Below are 18124 nucleotides of genomic sequence, written 5' to 3'. Positions count from 1 at the left end.
GCTTAAAGTTACAGTTTTACCTCTGACACTGGAGACTCCTTCCATAATTGTCGAATAAACACACAGAAAACCTCCTCGTATGAACAGATAATAGTTGTCTTGGTTGAATAACAAAACAGAACCCAAAAACGAATCTGCTTATTATTAGCTAAAGATTAAACTGAGTGTTCATCAAATACGTAACTGTTTACTGTTTTACTTCAACACTATAATGTGTTAGAATAAGCGCAAAGCCGCTCTTATAGAAAATTCTATTATAAACACCTTTTGACTGATCCAGAATTGAGCTGTAACAAATGAATATAACATGACAGAAAAAAAATACCAAACAGAAATTGTGTGTGTGAGTGTGTGTGTGTGTGTGTGTGTAAGGGTATTATGGATGTGTGTGTTTGCTTAGGGAGGGCGCCTCTGTTTCCTCAGGATAACACATCAGCATCTGGTAGCAAGAGAAGTGCCGGTGGCCGACATTCCATCAGAGTGTCTGGCATCTCTGAAGAAGTAACACACACAAACGCACACACAAACGCAAACACACACCTCCGATTCTGTGGACCCTCACACTCAGGAATGGCACAGCAGTGAAGCGCCTGTCCACTGGAGCTGAAGGTAAGACACAATGCGTTTACATGGTGAACTTGTGAGAAATTTTATTTGTAATTGCAGTAATTGACCTACGACTCCTGAAAGTTCATATTTTTTTAAAGCATGATTGTTTAAAGCTGCAGGGTAGAAAGTGTTTAACTTTCACGCAGGTGTGTAAACCTTTGTCATTTTGTACCATTTTGTTATGTTAAATACGTTTTATTGTAAGAGTTATTTCCATGACAGTCTTCAGGTCTGATGGTTAATCTTATCATAGTTACACTTTTAAGAAGTATTAGGTACAGAATATATAACAGTTATTGGGTTAATAAATGTTTTCCTGAATTATGGGGAATTAGCTAATCTATTAAATTATACACACAAGGGGCAGAATCATACTGTATATATTACCATAAAATTATTTGATGTACCTGTGTACATTTTTTAAAACTTCTAATTATAACAGAAACCACTTTAACTTCCAAAATACAAAGACAAAAACTAAGGAAGTTAATATTTTTTTATATTTAAAATCAGATTTTTCATGAAATTTATGTAAAAAATTTTTTAGCAGATATAATTTGCTAAGTAAATCTTTTAAACATGGGTAGTTGATGCTGATCTGAGATCAGTGCTACATTTAAAAAAGATTTAGATAAAAAATAGCTTATCCTGTTTCGTTATTATGGGAGGGGGGCACAAACTTTTTCACAGAACTTATAATTAACCAAAATTAAAAATAAAGTTTCTTTTTTTTTGTGCTCTCCGACACACCTTACATTGAGGTTAAATGTGTGTGTGTGTGTGTGTGTGTGTTAACATTAATGTAAGGTTTTATCCATCCTCTCATCCCCTTTACGTAATCCTGTGCTGCTTATATTACATCTCTATCTGTATGACTTCATACACGTCCGACACTCTGTGCTTCCCGAGGTCTCCAAACTTAACACACACATTGTGTGAGCCACGCACCATAAACCAGTCAGCATCACTGGACACACACACTGCTCCCTGTGACATGCCCTGTGTCCAAGTGTGTGTGTGTGTGACTGTGTGCGACTGTGTGTGTCAGTGTGTTGACATATGTACTGTATGAACATCCACATGCTGACACGCACTCTGTCTGTAGGGAACGACCTTCCTGCAGGAACAGGTGTGTGTAATAAATACACGTGTGCATGTGGGTGTGTGCTGTACATAGTGTATGTTGGGGATGTAATATTCCTGTTTAAGTTTCTTCGATGTCCCGTCACACAAAAACACACACACACACACACATACACATGCACGCCATGTCTTTTCTTTCTTTTTTTTTACTTTTTTTATTAGGCTCTAGGGGAGTGAATGGAGGAAAACTGTGCCATAGTCCAGAAAGTAGCGCAAGATTAGCTATAACTTTAGCACTGTGTGTAATATTGTCATTCTTTAATTTCTAATATAAATTTTTAATCTGGTGTACTGACCATCTTAAGAACACCACTCAGTTTAAAGCGTATTATAGCAATTTTGTTATGTTTATCATTTTAAGAATATTACCGCTTTATGTTTTAAAACTTCCTTCACTGGTTTCCCTGATACAAGTCATTAAGTTATTGTTGAAACACCTGAAGGCGGAAAGTTAATAAATAAATAAATAATTTAATTTAAAAAAGCATGTAAACCAAGACTTATTATATTGAATTAAACTAGCAAGCTAGCTAGTTAGTCTCCTCAGACAGGATTGTTTAAATTATTCAAACTTTAAATACAATTTTAACTTTTACTTTTAGTATTGTTTTTATTGAGATGTGTAGAATAGTTAAAGCTAAAATATAATGTAAAAAAAACCCACAAGCAGCATGCTAAAGAAGTTTAACTTTTTATTAGCTTTTATTTTCATACATCTTTTTGTGTGTAAGCAATAATACACATTTGTATACATGGGTACTGGTGGCTCAGTGGTAGGTTTCTTGCCATGTGAAAGGTTCGATTCCCACCCAATGGCTAAACCCCAGTCGCTGGATGCAGTGCTGGTCCCAAGCTCGGATAAATTGGGAGGGTTTCAGCAGGAAGGGCATCCGGCGTCAAACCTCTGCCAAATTAATGTGCAGATCGGATGGTCCGCTGTGGCGACCGGTTGACGGGAGCACTCGAAAGACCAACAAAACACATCTATATACAAATTCAGTATCTAATTTTTGGTGCTTTATCTAGCTTGCTATTTCTCTTAGCTAATACACTCAGTGCCAGCTCATCATTTTTTGAGGTTGTCGCACACTTTTTCATTTTAAAGCAAGGTAGGTAGCAATTTATGAAACTTTTAAGATATAGTGTCATGATGCTAACAGTATTTTTTGTGAGGCGTGTTCAAGTCAGGGGGGGGGGGGGGGGGTTTGAATGTGCAGAATAACAGAACAGAGTGAAAACTCCCTTCATTTCTCTCACACTAATGGACTCATCCCAGCGTTTCACTAGTGCTTGGATAACATTAAGGTAGAAAGTTTTCTCAGTACGCTTCACATCTGACACGCTGGCCTCCCAGGAACTTCTTATTAAACATCTGTTCGCTGAATGTTTATGGGAATGAATGCAGTTGGCTCTGTGCCACCTCGGCCGGAATTGTCATTCACGCACGTATGGCCTTCTTTAAAACATTTGAATGCTTCAAATGTTTTGTTGGGTCTAAGAATCTCATCACCGTACTGTCGCCGTACTTCTATAACTGTCAATCGCTTTTATGCCTTCATTTACCAGAACTTTCATCAGATGTCCTGGTTTGACTTGAATGCTTCTCGTATTTCCATATTATCTAGCTTTACAAGTTCTCTTCTGTAATTGTTCAGTTTTATCGGTTGACCCGGAGAACCTGCCAAACACGGGCCAAACACGGGCCAAACACAACACAGTTTTTCCCATTTGCTGTTTATGTAAAACTGCCTTTAAAACATACATATTACCAGAGACATAAACAGCGCTTTCCTCTCAGGCGTACAATATTTATGAATCAGGTTTCCTATTCAAGATAAAAATATTGGAAGAGGATACACCTCCAGACCCCGGAGTGAAAACACAGCACAAATTCAACAAACACGGGTGCTCATGCCAAGCAAAGCAAAGAGGGCACACACACACACACACACACACACACGCGTCTGCTTATTCCTAACTTATTCTCTCTTTATGATATACAACTTGTTCAGGTAAACAGATGAACAATACGTAGTTGTGCTATCATGCTACATTCAGACATGATGTTTACACTACAAGTCTCCACATGACTTATGATAGCTTTAAGTACACAGTCATGAAACAGCATTAATAACAATGAAAAGTTAGATAAACGTTGATGCTATATGTATGTGGAGTGTAATATTATTAGTATTTATCCTTATAATGGTGAATAAATCATATTTCTGAGGTAAATTTTGATGTTTCTGGTAGTTTTGCCCCACTGGTCCCACTGTCAAGATTCTTTTCATTTTTAGCTGTTGTAGTTCTGTATGTATTTAGCTATGTTCTTATGTAGCTTAAATACTGTGAATCTATTTGTTAAAGTTCCCCAGAAACATTTTTTTTTGGTTCCAACAACTTAAAAAGTAGCAAAAGTGTTTTTGTTTCTGTTTCAAAAGCAAATTTATACTTTACAGTCAAATGTATTTTGTTTCGGTATCAAAGTCCTGTGTGTACCAAAGTGTCTGTGTACCCTGTTTGCTAACAGGACGGTCCACTGCCATTTTGTTTCCCATTGTAGAACCATTCCTGTGCCAACATGCCCATCCTGAAGAAGCTCCCCGGGAGGTCCAGGGGTAACCTTAGCACCAGTGATGTGATGCTGAAGGATCTCCAAGACAACAGCGAAACAACGCTACAGAGTAACCACGGAAACGGCGAGCTTATCCTCCCACCATCCAGCCTGAACCCATTCGACGACATGGACTTAGACATGGGATGGAACAAAGAAGAAGGTGGAGTATGGGACAGTGGGCGGAGGTCGCCGCGTGATGGCGAGGCACTGGAAAACGAAGTGAACGCTGAGCTGCATGGAGGGCTGAAGGTCACCGACAGGTCGAAGGGAAGCTCTCCTCTGAGAGGTACCCTGGAGCGCATTTGCGGCTCATCGCCTCTAAAGACGCTGGGAAAACTGAGCAAGGGGCTGCGCATGACCGGTCGGAATGTGTGGAGCAACACTTTGCCCGCCACGCCCTCTGCTGCAAAGGAGAAGAAGAAGAAGAAAAATAGGAGGCCGTCTGAAGAGATCATGACCTTGTTAAGGTCAGTGAATAATTTATCTAAAAAAAAAAATACAAGGACAAGATAACGTCCTTTTGTGTGATTGTCATTACGCTGTTAGCTTTGTATTTTTACTTATAAAGCGAACACTATAAATGTCATGGATGATCAAGCTCCTTTTTGATAAAGTGCGAAATGTAACTTTTCGAACTGTTTGATAAAATGGAACCCCCGTTTATAGTTTATAGGTTGTTTATAGTTGGATCGTTTAGCGCTGATTGTATGTGTGTGGTAGGTCAGTGTGGAAAGATCGCCTCTATTAATACCAGGTACATTGTTTCCCCTGGTGCTGTGGGGCTGTGTCTCTGTCCCGTTGTAAACACACAAACACACATCCGTTTGTTTATTTATAATACACAGAAAACCGTTTCGCAGGAGCGACACAATGAAACGCTCAGGTCATGTCCGTTCACCCCTACCGCTGCTTAATTAATGCTTATGGAGTTATTCAGGAAACTGGATAAAGAACACACGCCTCGGGAAACACTACTGGAGAGAGCATTTTTTTGGAGCTATATGGTTAAAAAAAAAAAAAAGTCAAAAGTCTCTGACAGGGAAGAAAAGGTTAGGTTTGGGAAGGATGATGTCATGGAAAAGGAATGTGAGTCCATTTTTAATAAATGCACAGAAATCAGGCTCAAAAAAACAACATTAATGCGGCAGTTTGTGATCTCCAGTGTTTCCTGTTGTTAGTAAGAATTGTAATTTCAATAAAAACACTGACAAGTCCTTTGCCTGTCCTGGACTCAGATCAGCCTTGTTGTTTCAACTGTTTATCCCTTGTGCTTTTCCTGAAAACACGAAAGCCTGCCTGAGCTGTTTTCCTTGAGGTGGCCAAGCTCATTTCAGGACCTGATTTTTTTAAAAAATATAAGCTTAAATTTGAAAAACAAATCAGATTTAAAATGCAGTAATGTTGTACTCACTGTTTTTGTAAGGTCTCGTTCAAATGAAATGATCGTTACAAGTCAAGGGTCAGACTGAAAAAATTACAAACCACACCTTTCAGAGTAAAAAAGGAATGAAATTACACTGAATCAACACTTAGATACATTTTACTATTTCATTTGACCGCCTGTAGCTTTGATGATAACTTTAATTAGTCATAGCTCTTGTACACACATGGATACCAAATGTGATATAACCCTTATGTACATTTTGGGGCAAAGAAGAACATTGCATGCGTTAGAGCATTTGCCAAACAATTCCACTCTGGTTCCAGAAGTAGTTTCCCATCATGAACCGAATCTTATCGCTGGATGTTAACGGCATCTTTTTGCAAACTTTGCTTTGTTTTGCTTCAATTGTGCTGTTGCATGGGATATTTATTATTGTTATGCTACTGTTTTACTGCTAAGTCATCTTTCTCTCCAACTATTCCTTGTATACAGGCTGGCAGGGCGGAGGAAGAAGAGTGATCGCAGAGAAAGTCTCCCAGAAGGGGAGGTGCACAGTGAGGATGAAGACTGTACCGACCGCCGACCCTCGTTTCTGCGCAGCCTGAGCAAACTTCGTGGAGACTCGCTCACCAGCCGTGACTCCCTCGAGGCTGAGCGGGAGAGCCCAGAGGAAGAGATGCCCATCAAGCGCAGGGAGCCGCTCTCAGGTGAGAACTTCCATGATGGTGTTTTGTGCTCACTAAGCAGCTCAGGTAAAACCTGTATCATTAATGTTCTATAGACGTATCCAAGCATGACTGAGTACAATTGAGTTAGGTGTGCACTGTGTAATTCATTAATGGATCCTTAAAAATGACTTAGCACTGATTCACACGCAAAAACCCCCAAAGGACAATGAGAGTGTGAGACAAAGAATGCCATGAGCGAGAACGTGTATATGACCTGACCCTCGTCTTTCCCCAGCCTGTTTGTTCTCTAGTCAGCACATCAGAATGAACAAGCACCAGGTCCTGACCCGGCTGACGCCTTATTTTCTTTCTTGTCCCTGTGAAACAGAAAGAGCGCTGACCTGAGCGCTTAATCAGGACTCAATTACATGAGCAGAAGTTTGTACACCTGTGAACCCTGATCCCTTTATTGGCAGAACATTGATACGTGCTTGGATCACTAACAAGCCGGAAGTCTGTTCCCTTCTACAGCCGACGACTTCATCGCCTCACCCACAATGCTTTGCTCTTAAAAAGTACTTCGAGGTCTTAGGTTCCATCTGAGTCATTGGCAAAGACCCGCGAAAACCAGGAAACGACGTACGTTTGCTATGTTGTGGATTTGTTCAGATGAGACTTGCATCAGCAGCTGCGTCAATGCTCAGTGTGTTCTAATTGCTAGAACACACTTAATGACAAAACAAAACACTTTTACACATTGCGTAATGCCCCTCTCATACTCTGCACACAGGACACAATGGCGTGGGGTTTAATTTACATACAATCAAAGTACAATCAATTGTACCAAATGTACAAAATGTGCATTGTAGTTATACAGAGTGCAGTCAAATGTACCAAATTTAGTTTCACTTTGAAGCTGGAAATAATGAAATTAATAATATGCAATATAGCAGTTTAGTGTATCTGTACCTGCATAACAATTCTCTTTTAAAGTGCTTCATTAGACTCGCAGCTTCAGCACCTCACTAGAAGAGTTTAATAAAAAATTAAAGTTCCTTTGGCCAGAATGAAGTTTGGTAGATATCTATACACCGTTAACACTAGCTAGGTGGCTAATATATGCAAACCTGATAGGTTAGCTAAAAAAAACTAGCATCCTTTCAAACATTCTTTCTTACTAGCATTTTTTTCAAGATACAACTGCTACTTAAATATAGTTGAAGGGCATACATGTACATCCCACCTAAAAACATGTTTGCAATTTACAGTTCCGAGAAATAATTAGATCATATTGTTTAATCTTTCAACAGATTGTTTTGCTATAAAAATGTAATTTCTAAACTCATTTCTTTTCTCTACTTAGTCCTTGAAATCCTGCAGCTGGTGAACCAGAGAGACCTTCTGCTGGCTGACACCCACATCCAAGAGCTGGAGAGGGAGTGCGAACTGGACCCCACCCTTTTGCAAACACCACCCACCACTCCAACGCCAACTGCTACCACAACCCCCCCTCCGTCCTCCCCTCTGTGGCTCACCCTGGTGGGTCAGTGCGATGACGAGGCTCCAAGCCCCTGGGATGCAAGCCTGAGGAAAGTTAAAGACGTCGAGTTGCTCTACGAGGCGCTGCAGAGAGAGATGTGGGATGTGGTGCGTGAGTCGCTACGGCAACCATGTGCTGGCCCCCAGCTTGGCCTAGTCGTGCTTGTGATCCAGCAGGAGGAGCATGCAGACCGTGTCTGGGCACTGCGCCAGGAGGCTCAATCTGAGCTCCGTGATGTGGCCAAGACTGACGTTCATGAGAAGGCCCCGTCAGAACTGAGTGACAGGGCCCAATCGGAGCAGCGCCAGGACGCCCAGTTCAACTTGTTCGAGGGGGTTCGATCCAACAAACGCCCTCGTGGACTGAGGCAAAAGTGGGTGGAGGCAGTGGGCGAGGCTGCTGACTGGTCACTCCCACAACCTGGGAGTATCGCAGCAGGACAGATGGGCAACTTCCTGGATCGGCTACGAAGCCGAGTAGTGGAAGACATGGATGCAGCAAGGAGGAACGTGGTAGGAGTGTATCCGAAGGAGTTCTCTGTGTTTCAGGTGTACATGCAGAGCTACCACAGAGGCATAGCCAAACGTCTCCGAGCCATCACAGCAGGTCAAGTGCAAATCACAGATATCTACTCACTCCTTGACTGGGTCTACAACATGTACAACAGGTAGACCTTTACTTACCATTTCCCAATAAACAGATTCCTAACAACATGATACATTTACACTGTGTGATGTTTAAAAGTGTTGGTGGGCTTACTTTGCAATAGATTATATTTTTCTAGTCCAGAAATAAGGCCTGTCCTCAAATAAAACAGATGTGCCCAGGGATTTCTCTGTCTTTAAATGGTAACTAATGTGGAAGTTGGGCAGTTTACTAAAGATAAAAAAAAAAAAGTATTTTTATCGTAATTGTAATTCACCTTAAAGTCAGGAGAGGGCACGTGAGAATTAGAAACTTCACCTTTAAGCATTTTGATTTAAAATAACTAACACTTTCCTGTGTTCAAAGTGAGTGCTATTATATATATAATATATAATATAATATAATATAGTGCTGATTATAGCGGTATGTTGCAGGGACGTACTGGGCACAGTGGGTGCTATGGGGGCTATAGACTGTGGCACTCTTGAGCCACTGCTCCCTGCTGAGGTCATGGACAGGCTGGAACAGGAGTGTCTCGACACCGTCTGGGTACACACACACCCACACACCTACGAACAAACACACCCACACAACCACACACTCAAACTCATTCTGTATACACAAGGATACACAATATCAAATACCAAGTATATACTTGTACATACAAACATGTACACAGTGAAGGCAGAAGAGGAATTTAAGTTCAGTACCATGGACAGAGTGTAGACTTGGTTTTAGTGTGTGTTAGTGTAAGCTAATGAGAGGTAGCATACAACTGATGCTAATATACAATTACAGTCTCCATGGTGCATTACAAGGTTAACATTAACTGCTGGGAGATTTATAACAATTAAGTGGAGATTGTAATTAATGACAATAAATTATAGTGTGTGTATGTTTGTGTCTGTGTGTGTGTGCATGTGTGGGTGTAGGATAAGGTAACTATGGAGCTTTCTCAGGTTCTGGAGGAGGAGGAAAAGCGATGGACTCAGACTTTACACATTGAGGAGTACCAGTCTGGACTTGCAAGGTCAATCATACAGGTAAAACACACATACACACACACACACGCACACACACTGTATTGCTAAAAGTATTCGCTCGTCTGCCTTCACATGCATATGAACATCCAATTCACAAAGATGGGTTTAATATGACGTTGGCTCACCATTTCCAGCTTTAACAGCTTCAACTGGGAAGTCTTTTCACAGGGTTTAGGAGTGTGTTTATGGGAATTTTTGACCATTCCTCCAGAAACACAGTTGTGAGATCAGACATCAGATAAAGCAAGGTCTATAAAGGCATGGATGAGCTAGTTTGGAGTGGATGAGCAAGAACTTGACTGGCATGGACAGAGTCCTGACCTCAACCCGATAGAACACCTTTGGCATGAATTAGAGCAAAGACTGTGAGCCAGGCCTCCTCGTCCAACATCAGTGTCTGACCTCACAAATGCTCTTTCTGAGTTAGGGTGGAAAGGCTTTCCAGAAAAGTTGAAGCTGTTACAGTTGACAGACATTATTATAAATGTGAACAATTGGACGATATTATTAGTGTAAATAATCTACACTCATAGATACACGTGTACATAAAGTTGATGCATGTGTGTGTGGTCAGAGGTTGAAGGTGGACCTGGACAGATCTACAGGGGTCAGTCAGCCTTTGGGAGCTCGAGTGGCCCGGTGCACTCTCAGAGGATTAGCCGACTTCCTCCACAGGTGAGGATCAGGATGATTATGATGATGATGATGAAGAAGATGATGTTGGTTACAGCATGTCTGTTGACCATTATTTATGTGTCTGTTCAGTTTCCAGAGAAAAGTGGAGATGTTCCTTGAGACTCAGGTGGAGTTCGGGGATCGAGCTGATGGTTACGTGTCCCGTACCATTGCTCTGGCCAACTGCGTCCCTCCATTCAGGTGAGTCCAGGGACTATCCTGGTTGTACACATCTTTATTTTCTACCAAGAAATCTAAACACACACTCATACTCACACACGGTGCATGTGTAGGAGCTTTGTGGAGCGCTGCAGACAGTGTGACCCCCTCGGCAGTGAAGACTCCTCCCACAGGGCACACTCATCACTCGATCGCATCATTAACCAGTCTGTACGAGTCCTCTCCGACAAACTGTTTGAAAACATTAGGGTAAGGTATTAGTACACACACAAATATGATATTATACATGTCCGTTTTTGTGTGTGTTGTCTAGCAGTGTGTGTTTTCTGTCCTACAGCCTTTCTTTGATAAACTGCTCAGGAAGAAATGGCTGAACAACACAGAGGCGTACGAGAGCATCGAGGATGCCATCAAACAGCACTTTAAAAAGTTCCGCAGGATGGACTGTCCTCCCTATCAAGTAAAACCACACACACACACACACACACACACACACACACACACACACACACACAAACACACACATAATTTTATAGCCAGCTACAATACTATAAAAAAAAACACATCTGACAACAAAATGGTAATGAGTTATAGTTGACCTATTGACTGACTCATTGAAGTGTTGACTCACTGACTTTTTTGAATGATTTATTACCCTAATGACTTACTGATTTGTTAATGTATTCATTCTTTGAATGTTTCCCTAATTGACTCATTAACCTAGGGATTCATTGATTTGTTGAATTATTGCCTCTTGGACTTATTGACTCTTATTGACTGTTTACCTTAAAGACTTTTTAACTTGTTCACTAATTGCCTTAATGAGTCAGTGACTTACTGAGTCAATGACTGATTATCTTAATGACTCATTGATACATTTTTTGTATCATTGATTTGTCGATTCATTGATTCGTTGAAGGTTTACCGTACAGTGAAACCTTGGATTGTAAGTAACACAGTTTGCAAGACGAGCAAAGATTTTTAATAAATTTTGACTTGAAAAATGAGCAAGCCTTGGTTTACGAGTACTGAGTATCATGTATCACGCATGCGCTTCTTGTTTTGACCCTGAACGTCACATAATTACAACTTCACCAACGGTTTTTCTTTCTCTTATGCTGTGGAATTGTGGTTAAATCGTCTCGCCTGCTGGGTCTTAGTGCGCGTCTCTTACTGGTATAATCAACATCCGTACACGTGTGTACTGTTTACTATAAGACTGTGACCACATGTGTGTGAGTAAAACATTTTATTTTGTGTTTGTAAGCACGAGTGTACAGCGCGCTTGTGCTGTTTCTTATAACACATGTGTGTGCGTGCATGTAAAGCAAAAGAAAGCCTCATTAGAAGGTTAAAAATCCATTTTCTTCCTAAGCCTCTTTCATGTGTGACACCATCCAGGTTAACACACACACAGCTACTCTGAAACACTAATCTGTCGCGATTTATTTCTACTTTTTTAAAAAGGTAAAGTGCAGGTTAATTATTATTTTTTTTTTACTTTATATTTTACGTTAATTATTTTTATGTTTTTTTTTGTGGAACGAATAATTTGAGTTTCCGATATTTCTTATGGGAAATGTAAATTTGTTTTACGAGTGTTTTGGAATACGAGCCCGCTTCCGGAGCGAATTATGCTCGTAATCCAAGGTTTCACTGTATTGAGTATTGGCTCATTGATTCATTTGCTTATTGACTCTTTGGTTGTTTACATCACTGATGTTTTAGCTTATTGACCCATTGACTTCATTAACCTATTAGCTTGTTGACTCATTGCCTCACTGACTTACTGAATCAATGATTTATCTTAATGACTTAAATAACTAATGATTCACTGATTGTTTGATATATGGATTCAATGCCATTCATTTGTCAATTTATTGATATGTTAATTATTGAATGTTTGACTAATTGGCCTGTTGACTACTTAAATCATTGCTTTCTTTACTTATTGATTCATTAAATGTTTGAAACATTGGCTAAAGTTTGAGTTATTCAAACATTTTGGTTGATTGTATGATTCATTGACTCTTTGACTTATTGACCAATTAACTCATTGAATTGTGATTAAATTAGTGTTTACCCTATTAAATCTTTGGTTTGTTGACTTGACATGAATTTACTGAATGCTTGACTCATTGGCTCATTGACCAATTGACGTTTAGGCTCACTATCTTGTTGACTTTATGATTTCACTGACTCATCAACTTTTCTCTGATGGATTGTCAGACACTGGTGAATGAGGTGCACAGGCGGGTCATGGTGGAATACGTGCGTGCCATCATGAGGGGACGGATCATCTGCACATCGCTCAAAATGAGGAAGAGACTCGCGTTCCGACTGCAGGACGAGGCCCGGCAGCTTAAAGCACTTTTTAAGGACCTGGTATGCACTCACACACAAACACAAACGCTTTCTTTATTGTCCACTTTAAATCAAACTTTCATTTATTGAGAACCCCATTGTCATTGTAAATATGAAAAATGACACTATAACCAGCGTCAGCTTTTTTCTTTTTTTCCCCCTGAGTGCCCATGTTAGTGTGCATGAGCAGCGCCATTCTTATCTGACCAGGACTTAACTAACCTCACCCGTCCATCAACTTAACAGAAAACAGGAAGTGGGCTGCTTGGCTTCTTCCTGCCTGCTGTCTTTGAAGGCTTTTCTGTCGCTTGGAGGTTTCCGTAAAAATGCCCAAACAAGCTTTTAATTCCACAGAGGATATTTAGTGTGTGGATAAGAGCAAGAGCATGGGCGAGAGCGAGTGTATAAGGATATTTATAGCTCATGCTTATGTGAAATTCCTTGGGATAGCTTTAAGGGGTCAGAATCGGACACGGAGTTGCCCTGGAGGCGAACGGTGTCCTCCTTACTCCAAACAAGGCTCAAGATACAGCCTAGATGAATGAAGTAGGAAAAATTCAAGCGTACCAATAACCTTAAAATTTATACTATTAATTCTCTCTCTCTCTCTCTCTTTCTCTCTCTCACTTACTCAGGAGTCTACCTGCTCATGGCTGGATAATGTGATTGGTCACCTGGCTGACATTATCATCTTGGAAGACACGCCCTCTATCCAGATGGAGGTGGGAGTCCTGGTCAAGGAGTTCCCAGATATTCGGTATGAAAGACTCTTTTTCTCTCTCTCTCTCTCTATCTCACACACACACACAAACACAAACACAAACACAAAGGGAGAATGGGACATTTCTACTACAAAAACAATGCACATTACTCAGCGTTATCTCTTTAGACCCGTCACACCCTGAGCGTTTCATCATTTTTATAACCGCCCTAAGAAGTGCAGAGGTGATGGACGGAAACGAGCGGCGCTGAACCCTGTCCGTCACGACGCACTTCATTCAGGAATAAGTGAACCACTCGACCCAGGCCTCTTCCTGTCTCTGCAGAACAGCTATTTTTCACAACACCCTTCACCTTCCTGAACTCTTAAGAATGTCTCGCCGAAAATAGTCGCCGGGCAGACGGAGGTTTGTGACATGCCTCAGTGCCAACTTCCCTGCAAATAGCGGAGAGATTCAGTTGGCACAGGACGAGCCGGCAAGGGAGGAAAAGACGGGGCACTGAGTGTCTTGAAAACAATGTTTTCATTTTGATTGTTTGGTTCAAAATAAGAGAAACGCTTCCTGAAACTCCAGAAAATAGACATTACACCAGCCGGAAGAACATTGGCCAAAATAAGACTCCAGGAAAGCATACAATTAATCGCTATTGAGCCAAATCTGAGTGGAGCAGATGATAGATTCTTCACCATGCACTAGGCTTGTGTCTGCATATATGTGAGGGAGAGAATACAAACGTTTCCCTGATCCCGTGATTCATCGCAGGGACAGTTTGATTGGCTTAAACTGTAAACCTTTCTAACGGATCATTAAACAGAATAAAAAACCTCACATATGTGTATAAATGTGTGTGGTGTGTGTGTGTATTGTCATGCCTGGCAGTGCTCCTGCTTGCTGACGCACAACTCGGTTCAGCCAAAAGGAAGTCATGGAGGACTACTTCCTCTACTTGCCAGGTCACGAGAGACTCGCTGGTGCCATCACTCAAACAGATATCCAGACACACACTCATACTCAAAACACACTAAAACATTCCAGTGAAGACAGCAGCTCTATACAAATACACACTTGGCAGATCAAAGTCATGCCTGTGCCCTGGCGTACTCTCACTGTTTCCTGTTGTTGAACGTCCCTGTCAGTTGAACTGAGTATAATCATATACGCTGAGAAGCTGATCTCTGATCAGTATGTTTAAGAGGCTCATACTACAAGCTGATTGATACTTGCAAGTGTAATACGATGTGAAACATTTTCCATAATGTGAACAAAAAAGGGTGGCCACATGTCCTTCCTTGTCCAAATTATTAAGCCGTCTTCAGGAGAACTAGCCAAGAGAATCAGGAGAGAATGAGGCAAAAAACACACATTGATGGAATGAGATTAAGGCAAACAATTGTATTTTACTTCTCACAGGAGGAAGCACGTCTCCGCTGTCTTGAACGTCAGAGGGATGGTGCAGCACGCGGAACGGCAGGAGATCCTGGCTGTCGTCCGGGACTTTGAGTCCTGCGATAGCCCCACCCATGTTCCCAGAGACCATGCTTTCTTCTCTGAGATCACGGTGGCGACGGACATGCCCTGCCTGAGACTAGTTCTGATCCGTTTTGGACTGCGAGTGACATCTTGGGTGTCGAGCGCACGACCTCGCCGGAGACGCCCCAAAAGGAGCACGAGTTGGAAAGCAGACGATGTCAATGAACATGTGACCCAGGACAACCAATAACATCTCACTAGCCAGATTGAACCAGTTACACAAAACAATAAGCAACTAGTCGTCATGTCAGAATGTTACAGAAATGACAAAAACAAGTTCAATAACCAATAGCTAGATCATTTCCAATCTTGTTCCAGTTTCAAGACAGCTCCCTGCTTAGGCTGCAGTTGGATGGTAGATTTTCCACAAGGTAGGGATGAGATGAGATAAAATCCATCTTTCTCAAAGTCATTTTTCTAGAACATAATATACATCATGATATACAGTATACAGTACATAGACTCAGCAATTTGCTCTTCCGAGATCCCTACTACAAATTTAAAGCGGGCATGCTTTCTTCATGAATTAAGGCTCCCTTATCTAACTATTTCTTTAACAAGTCATCAGTCATCAAAGCTCACCCAATGTGTGTATGTGTATGTGTGTGTTAATGCTCCAGCTGAAATACCCCTCAGATAATGCACCTTTTACACCTTAAATTTGTTCTGTTTCACCACCAAAGAACAGCAGAGCTGAGCAAAATTCTTACCAAGGGGCTCTGCTTATATGAGGTCACATTAGTGGATTTTTTTATGTACACGTACTCTAGAGACCTATTTAAAATAGGTCCTCTGTAACCAATCCCAGAGTTCCATTCAAATTCCATTCAAAGTTTTACCCTACTAGACAGACCAAGCTATCTCATAGCTATTTAAAATAGCTTGATGTCTTTCCATGCGTAGATAAGCGCAATGGGTTAAACTGCTAGTTTCGCCGCAGTTATCTCGTTTCGCAGAAAGTTCACTTCCGCACAGTAATAAACTTGCATGTAAAAAACTTAACCCAAAAACAATGACCCTGAAATCTGTCCTAAACCTGAACATGGTTTCTGATTTGTTTTGCTTTTTTGGTCAGTAAGAAGGCCTCAAAAATTGACACCCAACTAGATTACACCTTTGCAACCAGTTTAGCTCGTTAACAAGCCAACGCGCTAAAACACGACAACAATGCAGTCAACACATTTACATGAGACACGAACCGACCCGTAATCGTCGAATCCGTGCATTCCACAAGACAAGCGCAGGAAGAAATAGAAAAAAAAAAATGTGACCCTCACGTTTCTTTGAGGCATGAGGAGTCAAACAGGAAGTACTCTCCATTATTCACACAGCTAACAGGAAGTGGACTTAATGACCGCCGAGTCATCAGTCCCTTCAATCTGACACAGCTAATGGTTCCTCCGGTGGAAACGGAGCCCTATTCCAGTTCACCCGAAACAATGGAGTGTGCTTATGAATAGACATAGTTCCATTTTAATCCAGCCCGAACTCAAGCGCATTGTAAAAACGGCTGGGCAAATAATCTATAAAAAATGTTAAATGCTCTCGCTCACAAGGTAGCCTTAATCCTCCCTAGCGATAGGATGCGCCGAAGGAAAAAGTGATTTCCGCATGAACTTTCCTTGCAGGTTTGCCTTATTCATTTAAGCAGTGTCCTCTTTTACCTTACTCCTGAAAACAACGGTGGGGTTCTGTAGTGCATTGTTAGTGTTTATCCTGAAGAGCATTAAATAGCAACTGTGTGAATGAATATGGGTCACCGCTAGGATTGAATGTGTCTCCACAGGTTTGATTGCCTACACAAAGCCAAACTTGCTTGTGTGCTTTTTTTTTTTTTTTTTACTGTCATTACTTGTTACATTATTCTGTCTAACAGCATGCTCTGTTTAACCTGTGCTGCTCTGCTATTGGTGGCTTGCTCAGGCAATTAGTCATATTTTTTAACCTTGGCTCCCTAGGGAACCTAGGGAAAATATAAAGAACCAAGGGAACCAGTCAGACTGATTTAAGCAACCGCACTAATTTGGTCTTTTTTTGCACATCAAGTGGTTTATAAGAATGCTATAAAAATAAGCAAAGTGATGGCTAAAGTATGTAGCAATACTGTTTTTGAGAGCAAGTGTGTTTGAAGACTCCTAAGCTAGGCTAAGTTACGTTCTAAAAGTGTCAGAGATTCATGTATGATAGTTCATATAGATCATATCATACTTTTAAACCCCTTTTTGCCCGGTATTAATGATACAACCATTTATAAATCATATAAATGAACGATGTATTTCTGTTGCCGTGAACCTTAAAAGAAAGTTCTGCAGTGAGTTACATATACAATACTTTCAAGCCTTTTTTTATATGCACAGAAACTATCAATAGCCCAAAAGAGTTTATTATTAAATAAATATTTTTCAGTAAACTGTACTTAATCATGGTAATATGTGCATCCTTCTAAATAGCTGGTCTTGAACTGTATCTTTTCAATTATTTGTGCAGGTTCTTTGTGAAATTTGTGAAATCAATTGAAAGATATAAACTGAAGTGATGTGAAACATAAATGGGATTATTCTTATTCTTATTATATGCCGTTCAAGATTTTCACTGGAAATAAAAACCCATTGACTGGGTATTGAACCAAAGGAAAAAAAAAATCTATGGCAGTGTCTTTATTTATTATTCATTTTTCACAAAAATCAGTCCTGAAGTAACTGGGATCTGATTAGAGATGATTAGTTGTGCATGTGTGGTTTGTAGCACTTGGGTGTTGGGTTGGTTATAATGAGGAAGTGTTTGGAAGAAAATACTGTATATTCAAGGGTTTATAAGGATTCTTAGGTTCCTCAAAAAAGTTCTACCTCTAATTGTTTTCATAGCAAAACGCACTGTTGTATGTTTCTACATGAGTTCCATCAAAGGAACAATCAAGTGGTCATACAGTTTTTTAACTGTTTTTGTTCAGACATTATGAAAAATTTAATGGCCATTCGAGCCAAACTAAGTGTTTTTGTCAAAA

General features: G+C 40.6%; 1 protein-coding gene across 1 annotated transcript; it reads left to right on the top strand.

The window, feature by feature from the left end:
- The first annotated feature begins 471 nt into the window (after nt 1-471).
- On the top strand, nt 472-17752 carry exoc3l2a (exocyst complex component 3-like 2a). Its single transcript, XM_053485652.1, has 13 exons — nt 472-609; nt 4316-4836; nt 6246-6460; nt 7785-8628; nt 9041-9155; nt 9539-9649; nt 10224-10324; nt 10415-10525; nt 10618-10753; nt 10842-10964; nt 12734-12889; nt 13504-13625; nt 15001-17752. The coding sequence occupies exons 2-13, from the start codon at nt 4334-4336 to the stop codon at nt 15308-15310; spliced, it is 2847 nt and encodes a 948-aa protein (XP_053341627.1). The 5' UTR covers nt 472-609; nt 4316-4333; the 3' UTR covers nt 15311-17752.
- Nucleotides 17753-18124: the final 372 nt, after the last annotated feature.

Source organism: Clarias gariepinus, chromosome 24, assembly GCF_024256425.1.
Source record: "Clarias gariepinus isolate MV-2021 ecotype Netherlands chromosome 24, CGAR_prim_01v2, whole genome shotgun sequence".
Classification (NCBI taxonomy): domain Eukaryota; kingdom Metazoa; phylum Chordata; class Actinopteri; order Siluriformes; family Clariidae; genus Clarias; species Clarias gariepinus.
Note: the sequence above shows the minus strand (reverse complement) of the source record. Positions and strands in the feature narration are given on the sequence as shown.